At 57.5% G+C, this 15,857-nt stretch overlaps 1 protein-coding gene across 3 annotated transcripts in view; it reads right to left on the bottom strand.

Annotated features, from left to right (window-relative positions):
- PTPRS (protein tyrosine phosphatase receptor type S) overlaps nt 1-14,980 on the bottom strand; it is a 66,527-nt gene extending 51,547 nt beyond the window's left edge. For all 3 annotated transcript variants that reach the window (XM_079773231.1, XM_079773232.1, XM_079773233.1), the window contains exons 1-4: nt 14,847-14,980; nt 7,704-7,900; nt 1,378-1,523; nt 644-785 (exon numbers count right to left, since the gene is read on the bottom strand). In XM_079773231.1, the coding sequence (XP_079629357.1) occupies nt 644-785; nt 1,378-1,523; nt 7,704-7,794 (379 nt within the window). In that variant the 5' untranslated portion in view covers nt 7,795-7,900; nt 14,847-14,980. The remainder of the gene's footprint in view (nt 1-643; nt 786-1,377; nt 1,524-7,703; nt 7,901-14,846) is intronic.
- Between the last annotated feature and the right edge of the window lie 877 nt (nt 14,981-15,857).

Genomic DNA, 15,857 nt, shown 5'->3' with positions numbered 1-15,857 from the left:
GATTCGTGTGAATGTATGAGGAAGTGGGCGGGCAGCTGTTTCTGCCTGTCTAAGGGACTGACACACCCTCATCTCCAGGGAGAGCTCTGCCATTCGGAGTCCTCTGTTCCTCCAGCCATAGTCACTGGCTCAGGCATGGGCAAGCTGGGCCAGAGTGCACCAGTCCTGGGCTATTTGGCCCTCCCTTTTGGGTGGGGGCTTGGAAGCCTGGAGTTACTGAGGCATCTGAGGATACGTGTAGAAGAAAATAAGCCCTGAGGCAGAGAGTGAGCTCTGAGAACACTTGTATGAGCTCCTGGATCCAGCTGAACCTGAAGCTGGACGCATACATTTTAATTACATGAACCAATGAATTCTTTCTCTTACTTGAACCAGTTTGGGTTCAGTCAGCCTCTTGTAATCAGAAGAGCGTGACTGAGATAAAAAAAGGGGGATGGCTCTCGTCTCTGAAGACGCCTCTTTGCTGCAAATGCTTACTAAATCCTATCAGTAGGCTCTGGGCTCGGTGGTATTAGGGGCTAGAGAAGAGAGAGCAAGGTCTCCCAAAGAGAAAAGCCAAAGCAAGACTTTCACAGATGTTTTTGGTGTTTGTCCCCAAAGCCTAGGGCCCGTGCCTCCCCACCGACACGGGGGAACCCAGTACCTCGGAGGACAGTGAGCTTGGCATGGACCGTGATCTCCCCAACGGAGTTCTGGGCCACGCACTCATACACGTTCTCATCCCGAGGCGTCCGCAGCGGCTGGATCCTCAGCACGGCCCCCGCACTCCCGTCAAACTCGATCGTCTGCCGTGGGCAGAGAAGAAAGGTCAGGGCAGGCTGGGGTCCCAGGGGTCCAGGGGTCCAGGGAGAGGAGCTGGGGCTGTACACACCTGTGTGAGGATGTCCTACGTGTATACACTAAAGGCATAAAACTGGGCCTGGGTATATACAAGGAAAGAGTGTTAAGTGTACATGGGTGTGTGCCATGCACATTAAGCATGTGTGACTGCCATGTGAAGGTGTGTTGGATGTGGAAACATGCATGTCTAATCATGTGCATGTGTCCAGATTCCTTCCTGTGAGCAGTGGTGTTGGATGTGAGTCTGTGTGTCAGATAAGGCTCAGAGAGGGCAAGGCCCTGCTCGAGGCCACACAGCATGAAGGTGGCAGAGCAAGCCAGCCTGGCAGGGCCCTTACTGAGCAGGCGGGTGGGGCCACATGGCGGGGAGCGAGTGGGAGAAGGGTCCCGCTGGAGAGGGTGCCCAGCCAGGCTTGCTGAGCCCTGGCTGCCCACGTTACGTCTGGGGAACATCCTGTGACATCTTCCATGACGGAGCCGCTATGGCCCGATCTGGGGGCACCGGCCCCAGGCTACCTCCCCACACCCCCAACTCACCTCAAAGCGCTGCGAGTTGACTTTTTTCCCCTTCTTGTTCCAGGTCACCCGTGGCTTGGGGTCACCCGTGGCCTGACACACAAAGGAGGCCACACCTCCCGACACGCCGATCTGGTCTTTGGGCTCTTTGATGAACCTGGGGGGCTCTGGGGAGAGAGCAGGAAGAAGAGGGGCTCCAGTGGCCGGGACCTCATGGGGCCATGCAAACATGCCCCCTCAGCCCCCCTGCCTGGCCATGGAGTTACCACATGAGCTCAACAGGAAGGCTGGAGGAGGAAGGTGAAGAAATGCAGCCATTGATTGCCCCCCTCCTCAAGGTACCTGTGGGTACCCCGGGGTCTGCACAGCCCTGCCTCACCAACCACCCCCTGGATCAACAGCCACACTTGTATGTGGACACAGCCTCATGTGGGCTTACCCGCTCAGTGCCACAGGGGAGGGTCGAAGGGGAAACCCCTGAGATTCTGAGGTCCCCAAATTCAGCACCTGGAGGCCCCCCAGTGGTGACTAGCCAAACCCTGAAGGGTCTTTCATCTGGAAAAGACTTGGCAGGAGATAACTGGGTCTAATCCCCTAGTGAGACATGTGGGGAAACTGAGGCACCAAGCAGGTTAGTAACATCTAAGATGAGTGCCATCTAATCCTCTTGACAGTGCTGAGGGGCAAGGCCATCGTAATTCCCATTTCACACATGAGAAAACCGAGGCACTGACCAGACAAGACACTCGCTTCAGACACACGCAGCCAGCCAGCAGCTGAGGAGGGGTGTGAACCAGGCTGGCTCCTGTGCCCACAATGTTTGCCCCTCACAATGATCGGACACAGTCTCTCCACGAAAGTGTCACGTGGGAACCACTATGTCTTTAGCATCCTTAGAAGCCTCAACTCTGTACCCAGGACAGGCTGCAGTTTCCAGCCAGAGTTTAATAACATTGTTTCCTTTTTATTGACTTTTCACAGTAACCTCTGAATTGCCCAAAGGGATACTGAATTCCCACTCACAGTCCAACTACAAGGTACCTCATAAAATGAATTCAGTTACTTCTGAGATCTTTACCAGCAGACTCAAGGACTGCACGTACAAGGTCCTGAGGGGAATAATCTATCCATCCAACCAAAGGGGAGTGATGAAATGAATACTGGGCTCAGCATGAAGTGGAATACTATGCAGCTGCAAAAAAAGAAACAAGGACGCTTTTCAAATGAACTATTAGGGGAAAAACAGCAAGACATATCATGAAATGAGAAAAAAAGGGCTAAAAAAGTGCAGTGAATGCTATTGTTTGTGTGAGAAGAAAAACGAAAAGGGGAAAAAGAGAGAGAGGGAGAGAGAAGAGAGAGAGAATTTAGAAACAGTGGCGACCTCCAGGGACAAAAACCACAGGAGGAAGGAGGTACCTTTTTTAGATTTAGAACTATTTAAAGATAAATTTTAAAAGTTTTAAAGGGTTGAATAAAAAGGTAAGCTAATTAAAGAAAACTGTTAAGTAAAAGTTTGGGGTCTGAGGAGAGGCAGAAAGGGGCTGAACAACTCCAACTGCAGCAACACTGGGCCTCTGAGCCCTCAAAATCAGCGGAGAGGGCCGAGGCCACCGGTTTCAGCTGGAAACGTCTAGCTGCTCGGAAGCACCAAAAAGCTCAAGGAAGCGTCAGGTTCCACGTCCGGGTGCCGTTTATCCCAGTCACGGACGGCTCAGGCGAGGCTTGAACAAAGCAGAGTGCCCATCAGTGACCTGACTGCCTCACCTCCCTCATTCAAGGCTCTGTCCCATTGGTGTGACAGCTGTCTACACTGGCCATCTCTCTGGAAAATGGGCAGACCCACCGCACGTGGCAAGTGTGGCCTCATTCAACTCCTGTGTATCCCTCTGAGGCAGTGACTGGTAATCCCATTGCACAGATGGGACGATACAGATTCAGAAAGGTCAACACCCTTGCACAAGGTCGCACAGCTCAGAAATGAGAGCACCTGGATTTGAACCGGGGCCTCTCTGTCCCCAAGACATCTTATGCTCCTACCACCTCCAGGCCTTGCGCCTGACTTTGATGTTTTGCTCCACACTGAGCCCTGGGCTGGGCCCGCCTCCCTGGCTCTGGCTGCTGGCTGCCCCTCCTCTGAGCCTCAGGAATGGTGACGGGGGCCATATGGGTCCCCAGCCAAGGTCACGGGGAAAATCACTGCGGCCAGGTCAGGAATCTTACTTTTGGGAAAATCCTCCCTCAGAGCCGCTGGATGGAAGGGCAGAGCAGCTGCGGGAGGCACAGCTGTTTATCAGAGCTGGGGACACCCCCCTACACCCACCAACCCGGGGAAGGAGACACAGGGGGAGCACTGCTCTCCCACCCCCCTGGAGTCCCTTCCCCCTCTCCTCCCTTCATCTGGCAGCTCCAACCTCAACTGGGCCAGCACCTACCCCGGGAGCCTTCTCAGATTACAGCAGGCCGGGTCAAGAACCCCTCTGTCCCCACCACGGCCTGGATGTCCCCATCACAGCCCTGATCCCACGGGGCTGAGATACCCGGCTCTGTGCCACAGGGCAGGGTGGGTACGGGAAGCCCACTCTCCGGGACCCCATCATACCTCCTCTCTGTGTCCAGTGACCGCTGAGAAAATGGGTCTCTTTGAAGCCCATTAACACCAGGCCCGGTGAAGCTGCCTACTCGCTCCTGGGCTCCCCGTCCCTGCCACAGCGGCCTTCTCGGCCTCTCCCGGTGGCTCCAAGATCCCAGCCGGCCCAGGAGAGCTCTCGACCCACTGCATCCACCACTAGAAAATTCCTTGTGGATGCTCGGATTCTCTCATTCTCTCCCCTCCTCTTCTTGGCAAAGGAGCCCGGGACACAAGAAATATGCACTGAGTACAGCCGCAGTTTGTGCCAGCAAGCGCTCATTTTGTGCTAGACCTGGTGGGGCTCAGCACTATTCTACTACCCATCTCACAGATGGGCAAAACTGAGGCTCAGAAAGGGTGAGTGACCTGCCTGGGGTCACCCAGCTCGTGATGGGCAATGAGCTTGGATTCCAACCCGGCCCTATCTGGCTCCCAAGCCCTGCAAACAGCAGGCTTGATAAATGGGACTTGGGGTCATTGTTACTGAGAGCACTCCAGAGGCCCCGTTTCTTAGATGAAGAGACTGAGGTTCCGAGTGGTGATGCCAACAGCACAGAGGCTGGGAAAGGCCCGATTTCTGTTTTTCCACTTCAGATTCTGCAGAGAAGAAACTGGTGCCAGATCCAGAGACCCACCCACTGTCCTCTTCAACTCGGCCTGGGCCGGCCCAGAGCATCCTGGGAAGGTCCCACTGGACCAGGAGCCATTTCCACAGCAGAAATCACTCCTCCTGGCGCTGGCTGCCCGCCCCCCCCCCCCCCCCCCCCGGGGCTCTGTGCAGCCCGACAGCCCCACCTCAAATCTCTCCCTGAGGACCTCGGCCAATCCCTGAAGCTGGCGGTGCCAATCTTGGTGCCCGTCGCCCCCCCTGCAGGGCCCCAGATGGCAGGGCTCCTACTAAACAGGCCCACCTACTGGGGTCGAGATGTCCCAGCCCTGAAGATGGAGACCTGGGTTTGAATCTAGCCCACTACCAACACCTAAAGTCATCCAGTAATCATAACTAAGGGCTCACAAAGGGAACACCCACTGAGCCAGGTCCTGCTACGTGCCAGGTGCTGACATCCTGGGTCACACCCATCATCGCCCACCTGGTCCCTCAGCTCCTAAGGTGGCTCACAATGGTCTGTCCTCCCCACAGGAGCCACCAGAGGGTGTCAGTGAGTCAGCTGCTGCCCCTCCTCTACCCACAGCCCTCCAGGGCTTCCACCTCCTTAGAGATAAAGCCCAGTCCTCCCCAAGCCCACACAGCTTGGCACAACCTACCCCTCCCCTCCCCCCCTCACTTCCTCTCTCGGCTCCAGCCACACAGACCTCCTGGCTGTTTCTCCAACAAACCAGGCCGGGTCCTGCCTCAGGCCTTTGCACATGCTATTCCCTCTGCTTGGGGCACTTCCCCAGACACCTGTGAGGCTGCACTCCTCAGCTCCTTTAAGCCTCTACACAGATGACACCTACTCACTGTGACCTCCCCCTGCCCCTCCCCCATGCCCTCATCTCCCAGCTTATCTTGCTCCTGGGCATTGTCCACCATCCTCTCTCCCTCCCCAGATTAGCTGCTCCAAAGGGGGTGAGATGTTTGCTTTGTCTTCTGTGTCTAACCCGGTGCCTGACACAGGGTAGGTGCTTATGTGAATGAGAACACAGTCCCTCCCATGTCACATGATCGAGCCAGGATTCGAGCCCAGGACTAGAAGTCTGTGATCTCCATCCCTCATCACAATGGCCCCTTTGTGGCCTCAGTTTCCCCACCTGAAAAGCGGATGAGCTCAGCTCCACCAAGGCCAAGGCTGGCAATTATCAGTGGAGCAAAATGGCGAGCAGTAAATACGTATTTATTCAACCAGTGTAGTTAAATCAGTGGTTCTCAACTGGGGGGAGGGGACATTTTTGTCTGCAGACATCTGTAGTTGTCACATTGGGGGTGCTCCTGACATCGAGTGGGTGGGGCTAGGAATGCTGCTCAACCCCCTCACCCCCACAGTGGCCAGGACGGCCCCCCTCCCAAAGAATGACCAGGCCTCCATGTCAGCAGTGCCCACAGGGAGAAACCCTGTTAAATAATGAATGAAAAACTAAAAATTCTTAGGGCCGTTGGGTGATGATTAGGTCATGAGGGTGGAGCCCTCCTGAATGGAATTAGTGCCCTGATAACAGAGGCCATTCCCACTGCAGGGAATAGAGCCCAGGAAGGCGCAGGCCCTGACCTGGCGGGGACTGGACACCTCACAGCCCAGCCACGCCCCGACTTTGGACTGGAGGCAGTTTCATACCAAGGTGGGGAACCCAGGCTCTGGGGCCAGGCAGCCCAGGTTCAAATCTGAGCACGGCCACTTCTTGGCTGTACTGTAACCTGGCTGTGCCTCAGTTTCCCCATCTGTACAACCGGGATGGTGATAACAGCATTCATCTCATCAGATTATGGTGGTTGATCTGATGTGTTAGGCACTTACTAAAAAACAATGTGAAGACGAGAAAAAGCACCAATGGACACGACAGCTCTGTGTGTCTCCGGTGTTCTTACCTAGCAGCAATAACTACTATGCTTGTGGCAACGTGGGATTGTGGGCCTACTATGTGCCAGGCAGCATACAGGGGCTTATCATGTGTCTTTGTCACAAGAATGCTGGGACAGGGATAATGTTATGAGTCTCATTCAATCAAGGAGGAAATGGCAGCTGAGTCACTAGCCCAAGGTCACACAGCAGGTCTTCAGCAAAACCAGCCTGATCAAAGATCCGTTTCTTTCCCTTCTGGCCTGACACTGTGTCCCCATGGGTCTGAGTGATGCCTCCTCTAGACCAGGGGTCCTCAAACTTTTTAAACAGGGGGCCAGTTCACTGTCCCTCAGACCGTTGGAGGCCCGGACTATAGTTTAAAAAAAACTATGAACAAATTCCTATGCACACTGCACATACCTTATTTTGAAGTAAAAAAACAAAACGGCAAAAACACCTGCATGTGGCCCGCGGGCCGTAGTTTGAGGACTCCTGCTCTAGACCCTTCACAGTGGGTCAGATCTTGGTGCTGGGCCCACAACTGACTCTCATCCTATTCATGTTACTGCCAGAAACGCAGCCTTGTCCATCTCCAAACTGCACCTACCTCTTTCCTCACCTCCTTGTGTTAACACCTTCACCAGGAATGCCCTTTCCACCAGCGAACTCCTACAAACCCACAAAGCCCCACTTCCAATGCCCTCTCTTTCCTAAGAAGCCTCCCCTGGCTCTGCCTGGAAAGGTTTGGATGCCTGTGTGTCTGCCACCTGGGTGCTGGTGTTTCTACCTGCAGCAAGGGAAGGTAACTCTTTGGCTCACTCAGGAGTGAGGGACTTCAATTAAGTCCCTGCCTACTCTGAGCCTTAGGTTTCCCTCACTGGAAAATATGGAAGGTAAGAGAATTAGCATGCTGGGTTTTGAGAGGCTGGAGGGAGATGAAGCAGGTAAGTCTGTATTTAGCTCTGGGCTTGGTGCAGAGTTGATGCTGGGGAAGCAGACATTATCATCGTTACTATTATTGCTTTAATAATACCATCGTTATTATTTACCTCTGAATCTCTCAGGACTCAGTGCATAGTAGCCATTTTACTCAGTAACATTCATGGAGCACAGAGGCTCCACTTGGCAAAACCAGGAGCCCTGGGGAGGACAAGTGTTCCCACAGGCACCCATAAATGCATACCCAAACTCCCGCACACCCTGCGCCAGGCTCTTACCTTCTGCTGCGCAGCCTCCGACCAGCAAGACCACAAGGAGTCCCACGGTACCAATCACAGACGCCACACCAGGGCCCCAGGCAGGCGCCATGCTTGGCAGTGACCTGCAACCTCCAACCTCCACCCTGGAGGGGGGGATGGCCCCCGTCCCTCGCAGAGAGGACTCGAGCCGAGCCAATCGTCAGATGAGGCAGCGTCTGCAGAGACAAGGGAGGGGCCGTGAGAGGGGAGCAGGGGAATCCGGGAGGCCTTCCTGGAGGAGGCAGCAGGAGGAAAGGGGCAGCGGAAGGGTCACAGGATGGGGAAGACAGGATTACAGGACAATGGGGGAGGGTCAAAGGGTGGTGACGGGTGGAGAGAAAGTGCTGAGCCCCAACTACAGAGGAATGTTTGTGTCCCTGCCCCAAAGGCATGTTGGAATCCTAACCCGCAATGTGATGGTATTAGGAGGCAGGGCCTTTGGGTGAAGATTAGGTCCTGAGGGTGGAGCCCACCTGAATGGGATTAGTGCCCTGATGCCAGAGGCCCCAGAGAGCTCCCTTACCCCTTCCACTCTGTGAGGACACAGCAAGAAGCCAATGTCTATGAACCAGGAACTGGACTCTCACCAGACACCAGACCTGCCGGCACCTTGACTTGGCACTTCCAGCTCCCAGAACGGTGAGAAATAAATGTCTGTTGTTTATAAGCCACCCGGTCTCTGGTGTTGTTATAGCAGCCCAAACAGCAATAGCCCCCACACCCAGCTGAGTCCCAATACCAGACTGAACCCCAAATCTGGACAGAAGCCCTGACTCCAGCCAAGCCCCAAACCAAAACACCAGCTCTAGCATTTGCTCTGAACACCCAATTTCTCCCCCACGTAGCCTGGAACTCCGGAAGGATGAGGTTCCGGCTAACACTGCCGACTGTCCCACGCCCGGCCCGTTCGGCCACCAGTCCGATCCTCCAGCACACACCTGTTGGTCCTGCCCGGCTTTCACACCTGCTGTGGCTCCCGCCGCCCCCGGAGGAAGCCGCCCCTGCTGACAGCCACACGGCCTGAGCTGTCTCCCCTACAAGCCTCTGCCCTGCTGTGCCCTCTGCCAGAAATGCTGTCCCCTCCCTCCCAACACATGGCAAGTCTCAGCTCAGTTGTCACTTCCTCTGGAACCCTCCTTGCCCCTCCAAGGTCAGCCCCCCACCCCATTCCACATCCCACGGCCTCAGAAATGACTAAGATCATCCTCCACAACATATACCCTAGTTTGTAAATTAAATGGAATGTTAATCACTCAGATTCGGTTTCTCCCACAAGAATCTAAACTCTTCTAAAAGCAGAAGGGTCCCTTGTTGCAAGAGCAGAACCCCGGCTGGCCCCCTCCCCAGTCTCCACTTTGGCCAGAGTCCGGGCAGAGGGTTGGGGGGGGGGGGGAGGGAGAGACCCAAGGATAAGGCCCTTTGGCCAGGGCAACCCTGCACCCACCCCAGGCCGTACTCTGGGTGTGTCTGGGCCATGGCCACAGGGTCGAGCGCCACATAATGATGGGGCAGCCCCTATCATCTGGCTCCCAAAATACCCTGCTGCGGTCACCTCGCCCAGCCATGGAGCGGCCCCAGGGGAGACTGGGTGGTGGCAGGTCATGACCCAGGGTAGAGGGTGAGGAAGCTGGGATTGAGGGGTGGGGGTGGAGGTAGGGGGGGCCTCAAGCTTTGAGTCAGAACAGACTCAAAGAAGGAATCTGCCCGGTCAAACCATAGACAGGCACTCAGTCGGACCACAGACACACAGGGAGACCAGAAACAGCCACAGCTGTATGCACAGTCAGGCAACAGAGATGGGGCCACACGCAAAGTCAGGCAAATAAAATGTGCGCATAGTCAGGCCACGGACACAGGCAGGCACAAAATTAGATCTCAGACACTTACAGTCAGATAAAATACACACACAGCATCACAGTGGGGCAGGGAATACGCGTACATGGCCAGGCCACCAGCACAGGCAGATGAGAGATGCACAGGTCCACACAGAGGCCACAGACACACAGCAGACAAGAAACTCACACAGGGTCACAGGCAGGCAAATAAAACTTGCACACAGTCAGACCACAAACACAGACAGGTACAAAATCAGACCTCAGACAAACACAGTCAGAGAAAATACACACGTAGGGTCACGGTGGGGCAGACAATACACATGCACCGTCAGACCACTAGCACAGTCAGATCAGAGACACAGCCAGACAAGAGACACACACAGGGCCACAGTCAGGCAAGCAATACAGGTATATGGTTGGGCTGCAGCGAAGTATAAATATGGAATCAGGTCAGAGATCTGCGGTGCACAGGAAGGTCAACTTAACACACGGACCCCAGACTGAGATGCGTGCACACAGTCAGGCTACAGAGACAGGCCACACAGCACACCACGCTTCCACCCAGCCAGACAATAATCCAGACATACAAAGCCAGATCCCCTCATCCACACATACGTGTAGACAGGCATGTACACAGACTACAATACACACTCAGACACAACCAGCTGGGGAAACTGGAACGAGCACAGCCCCCCACGCTGTACCCCAGCCATGGGACCTTTAAGAGTGAAAGTGGCCGATGAGGAAGGTGGAGGCCCGGCTGAGGCCAGGGCGAGCACAGCAGCTGGTCCCACCCACAGATGCACATCTGCTTGACCACATCTGGGGAAGAGGGCTCAGGCCCAGACCACTTTGGTTAGCTGGGTGGGCCCTCAGCAAGCCTCTGGGGAAACCAAGGCAGCACAGCAAGCCTGCAGCCCGGAGGGGCTCAAATCCAGGGCTGCCCAGCCTACCATGGGCCCCCAGGGGAGTGACCTCCCTATTCCAGCTCAGTCTCCTCACCTAGGAAACCAGCTGGCAAGGGAGGGGCCACCTGCATGAAAGGCCTGGTGCAGGGGAGGCCCGAGCTACAGCTGCTTCCCCCACTCTCCACAGCCCACGGGAGCCAGGGGCAGCAGCGCCTTCTAAACAAGGCAGCTCCCAGTTACCCCCTGGCTCCTGCAGCCCCGGCCTTGCTGGGCCCATGCCTTCTTGATGTCCGGGCAGGATGGGGCTACTCCAGGTACAGGCGGGCCGGGCCATGAGCTCCCGACTCCCTCAAACCCAGCCTGGTGTGGGGAGGGAGAGGACACAGTGTTAGGATGATGACGTTGGAATGAGGGTGGGAGCACAGGACAGAATCGGAGAGGAGAGGGTCAGTCACCACTCACGAGAGAGAAAGGGGAAAGTGTCTCTTCAGCCCCCATAAACTCTGGAGGAACTTGCTATGACAGAGGCTAAGACCCTGCAAAGCCCACGACCCTCCTGCTTTCTAAGAGTCCCCGAGGGTGGGGTCATTTGCAAGGGACCTGGGGAGAATACAAAAAAGTCCTGTCAGCTCTGCCTTCAAAACCTATCCCAAATATGCCCACTGTTACTTTTGCCTCTTCCTGGTCCAGCTCCATCATCACCCACCTGGGCCAATGCACTCCCACCCTCACCCCCCATAGTCTGTCCTCACCCCTATGAGCACCGGGATCACATCCCATCCCTCCTCTGTCCACTGCCTTTACCTTGGGGTAAAAGCCCAAGTCCTCCCCTCCCCCAACCCATAAGGTCCTGCAGGACCTGCCCCTGCCCCTCCCTGCCCTCTCCCCACTCGCTCACCTGCTCCAACCACAATGGCCTCCTCACTATTTCTCCAACCAACAGGTATGGTCCTGCCCCAGGACCTTTGCACTGGCTGTTCCCTTGCCTGGATCTCTCTGCCTCCAGATTTAATGGTAATGTTATTACTTGGCTAAGAACTATAAGGTGAATGGAAATGGGGGTGGGTGTCACCCAACAAGAAACAGCAAGAAGCAGTACCTAGAGGCCTAGGAGAGAGATGGGAAGAGATTAGGGCAGAAACACAGGACGGCAAGGAGCCCGAGGCAGCTCTGGGCAGGAAGAGACGTGGCCAGGTTGGCAGCCAGCCAAGTCTCCCTGCGCCTCCTTCAGGAAAGCAGCCTGGGACACCAGCCCTGCCACTGTCAAGAAAGGGAAACCGAGGCAGGCACACTGGGGCTGCAGGATACCACAATCCCCTGTTCCCGGAAGATGGTGTGGCTGTTTAGAAGGGAACAGCCTCCCGTGGGAGTTGTAGGAAATAACGGGCAGCAAATGAGGCTCGGCCAGGGCTGGAGAGGAAGGAAAGGAGCAGCCCGGGACCTGGAGCCCAGGGTGCAGGGAGGGTCCTGCCCTGCTGTCAGCTGAGAGCTCTCTCTGTGCCGGGTGCTGAGCTGCCCACCATTTGCTCCCAGCAGCCAGTTTTGGGGGGAAGAGGTATGCCCTCCTTTCAAAGATGAGGAAACTGAGGCTCACAGAGGAGTCCCTAGCGATGTGCCCCAGGTCCCTAGCTGGGTCCTGGGTCCTCTGGACCTTGGGTCCAGAGCCCATATTTAATCACATGACTGTCCTTCCTTGGCCACTGGGATCTCAGGAAAGGGAACGACCCTCTCAGGGCCTCATACAGTCTGCTGGGCAGCCACTGGGGGACCCCAGACTGTGCTACTGGGGGACGCGTGGGCGCCCATTCCAGCCAGGCGCCGGGGCGTGGGTCACGCGATCCATGAGCCGGCCTTGTGTACCCACGCAGAGCACGGAGCATAAAGGGGTGATTATGACCCAGGACTGCGAAGCGCACAGGCTCTATGTCACCCTCCGAGGCGGGGTCTCCTGGGGCCTGAGGATGCCCAGGGCCTCTCTGCCCACCTGAGGGTTCATCCTGCGCAACTCTGACCCTCAGGAGACTTCCCACGGCCTCGGGCCGGGGAAGGGAAGGCTGGGGATGCTAGCAGGGGGGCCGAGGACACCTGGTGCTGGACCCCCTCTCCGCCCTCACACCCACCCCCTACACTTCTCCCTCCCCACCGCCTCCCTTCTGGGCCGGAGACTTTCCTCAGGACAAAGCCCCAAAGTCCCCCAAGGGCAGGAGCCGGGCCTCGCTGGATAACTGTGCCCCCAAAGGGCCCAGCAGGGTCCAAGCTCTAGCTCTGAGTCACGGGTGGGCCTCCACGCCCCCCTGGGAAACGCTCAGGGTTAGGCCGGCCCCACCACCCTCCCAGAACTGGGGCGGGGAGCTGCCTTTAACTGACTATGGATTTGCATTAGGGGCTGTCCCAAGAACAGGAGCGGAAGGGCGAGCAGACAGGGAGCCAGCCCCAAGCGGGGAATCAGTACCCAGCTAGATGCCCGTGTGCCAAGCCCTCTGACCTGCTCCTTGAGCTTCCTTCTGTTTGACAGATGAGGCCACTGAAGCGCAGAGAGGGGCTGCTGCTTGCCAAGGCTCACCCAGCATGGAGGGGGCTGGGCTGGGGTTCGAAGTCTGAGACTGGTTCTCATTCGAACCCAGAGCCTGCACTCCCCGAGGGCCCAGGCTGCCAGGCTCGCTCAGACCAGCACGTCCCCTGGCTTCAGAGAGGAGCTTGAGATGCCAAGATCTTGGCGCACCCCTACCCCCCAGGACTCCCCAGCTCCTCTGCTCAGCGTTCTGGGACCTTCCCAAAGGTTACCACTGTTCCCAGAATGCAGTGGTCTGCCTGGGGCCTCTGGGCCTTTCTTAACTGAGTCCCTCTAACAGGTACACCCTTCCCCAGTGGTCCACCTGTCAACTCATCCTTGAAGCGGAAGCCACAGATCCCCCCACCCCGGGACCCTTCCTCCGCTCCGCTCTGACCCACACCCCTGCAGCTGGGAGTGGCTGTGTCTGCTCTAAAACCTCCCCTGGGTCTCATCTCCGTCCATTAAAATCCAGAACTGCTGACTCCATCAGGTTGCACCCCAGTGCCTTGCTTGCCCCACTGCCCTCCTCACTGGCCTCTGGTTCACACAGGGGTATTTGTGTATGCTGTTCCTTTCCCCAGCACATCCTTCCTCCTCCCCCATCAAACCTCAGCCTTCACACTTGTCATCAGGTCTCAGCTGAGCTGTCACCTCCTCCAGGAAGCCCTCCTGAACGCCCCAGGCTGGATCAGGACCCACTCTGGGCTTCTCCAGGACCCTGTGTCTCCCCTCACAGCTCTGCTCCCGTCATGGGCCTGTCATCCTCCAGGATGGGAGCCTTCTCCCCACCCTGAGAACGTGGCAAGGCCCCGGCAGATACTGGATGCCTACTGCGTGCCTGGCCCCACTTGGCACTTTACCCACATCATTCTTGTGGTCACGTCCATTGCAGAAGTGGAAACTGAGGTAAGAGGGAGACACTGCAGGCAGGGGAGGCCAACACAAACATGCCGCCAGCTGCAACTTACATCTGTTCAACTTGAGCCTTAAGGGGTAGAAGTGAGACTCGAGGAGGGGCAGGCAGGACATGGCGGAGCGGGGGGGGGGGGGGGGGGAGGGGGGGTTGGGCCCCTGGAGGGAGAGTTGCAGGAAGTTCCTCTGAAGAGTGGCCCAGGACTAAGAAGAACCTTGGGAAGCAGGACTCCCAGGCAATAAAAGGGATTGCTGAGGCATAGGTTTGGTCGGCCGATAATGGGAGGTACAAAGGCATGGAGCTTGGGGTCAGGAATGGGAGGTGAGAAGGTGGGTGCTGATGTGCTTGCCCTAACCCCCCAGTTTATTAAAGCCCTAACAAGACACAGTGTCAACCTGGGATCCACAGGCCAGAAGGGCGCAGGGACAGATGGAGAAACTTTCCGTGAGTTTTAGGGGTGACTAAGAGCAGAGACCTCAGTCACATATCCCCCCACCCCACCCCCATGGTCCAGCCGCCTCCTCCAAGGTCCAGGTCCCCGAGGAAGGATGCAGAAGCCCCCCAGCAAAGAGCCGTGGGCTGGCAGCTAAGGCTGCCCAGCCTGGCTCCGCCCCCGGGAGGTGGGGGAGGAGAAAGGGCTGGGGGCCAGTCGGGGGAGGGGACCCTGCGGAGCATAACGGTCAGGAGTTTTCCAAAGTGAGAGGGACAGGCCTGAATGGGGGCGCACCAGGCAGTGTGGGCTAGAGCGGTCCCTGGGGCTGGGCTGGGCCAGGCCCGTGCGGGAGGGGGTGAGTGAGGAAAGCGAGAGTACCCCCTCCCCTCCCGGGAGCCTAGAGAGGGGGGGACAGGGAGGGAAACAAAGCCCAGCGCAGACTGGCCCTAGAGGTGGAAGAGAATCCCAGGTGCACTCACCCCGCGGCTCGGCTCAGAGATCGGGGTGCCCCGCTGCAGCCGGTCCCCCGGCCCCGCGTCCACTCTGAGCGGCGTCCACTCTGAGCGCTAGCGCCGCGCGCGCAGGGAGAGGCCGCGGCCCTAAGAGCTCGGCCTGGGGGCGGGGCCGGGGGTGGGGCTCCGGACGGAAGTGGGGCGGGGGACCAGCGGGGGAGCCCCATCAGGGGGCCCTGGAAGCCTCCAAGGGGTTCCTGTGTGCGGAAAGCCAAGAGGGTACTATGCACCCCCACATGCACATGCATGAGAGAACACCCTGAGACACCCTTCCCTTTGGAAACCTGATGACAGAGGGAACCCCTATCCTGCTCCCCCTCCCCTTCCAGGTGCTGATCGTGGCCATGGCAACGGATGAAGGGACTGGAAGCCCGAAACAGCAGAGGGCTCCCCAAACACACCCAAATACTGGAGGTCGGATAAGGGGCAGAAAGAGCCCCACCCAGTCTGATTTGGATGGCAGAGGCCGCGCCCCCACATACACAGAAAGCCCCAGAGGGTGGGGGAGGGGTGCAGGCACAAAGAGGCTGCCCCCCTGGTTGGGGTCTGGGGGGGATGAATGGGGACACAGTGGCAGAGGCCCCTCACCTTAGGCACAACCCTGAGGAAGGGGCGGAGAGCGCAGGCCCAGATTGGAAACAGATGGGGCCACCGTGCCAGGCCGGAGACACCCGATCCACAGGGAGGGGTGGGTGGGAAGGAGGGGGAGAGGGAGGGGCGGCCCCTCCCAGGCAGCCAATCCCGGCCGTGCTGCTGCCCCCGTGCGGGTTTGAAAACTCCAGGGCTGAGACGGGAACGCGGGAGGCCCCTGGGGTTCTGGGAGCTAGGAGAGGCGTTTGGAGAGGGGCGGAGACCCTAAAGGAGACCCGAGGGCTCCCGCAGGGGGCTGGCTCCCCATCTGCTCCCACCCCTGGCCCGGGGCGAAAAAGCCTGGTTCCACCATTAGTGCTCAGGATAGCTAACAGGTATTGAGCTCCT

This window comes from Cnephaeus nilssonii (genome assembly GCF_951640355.1).
Source record: "Cnephaeus nilssonii genome assembly, chromosome: 5".
Classification (NCBI taxonomy): domain Eukaryota; kingdom Metazoa; phylum Chordata; class Mammalia; order Chiroptera; family Vespertilionidae; genus Cnephaeus; species Cnephaeus nilssonii.
This window is presented reverse-complemented; position numbering and strand designations above follow the sequence as displayed.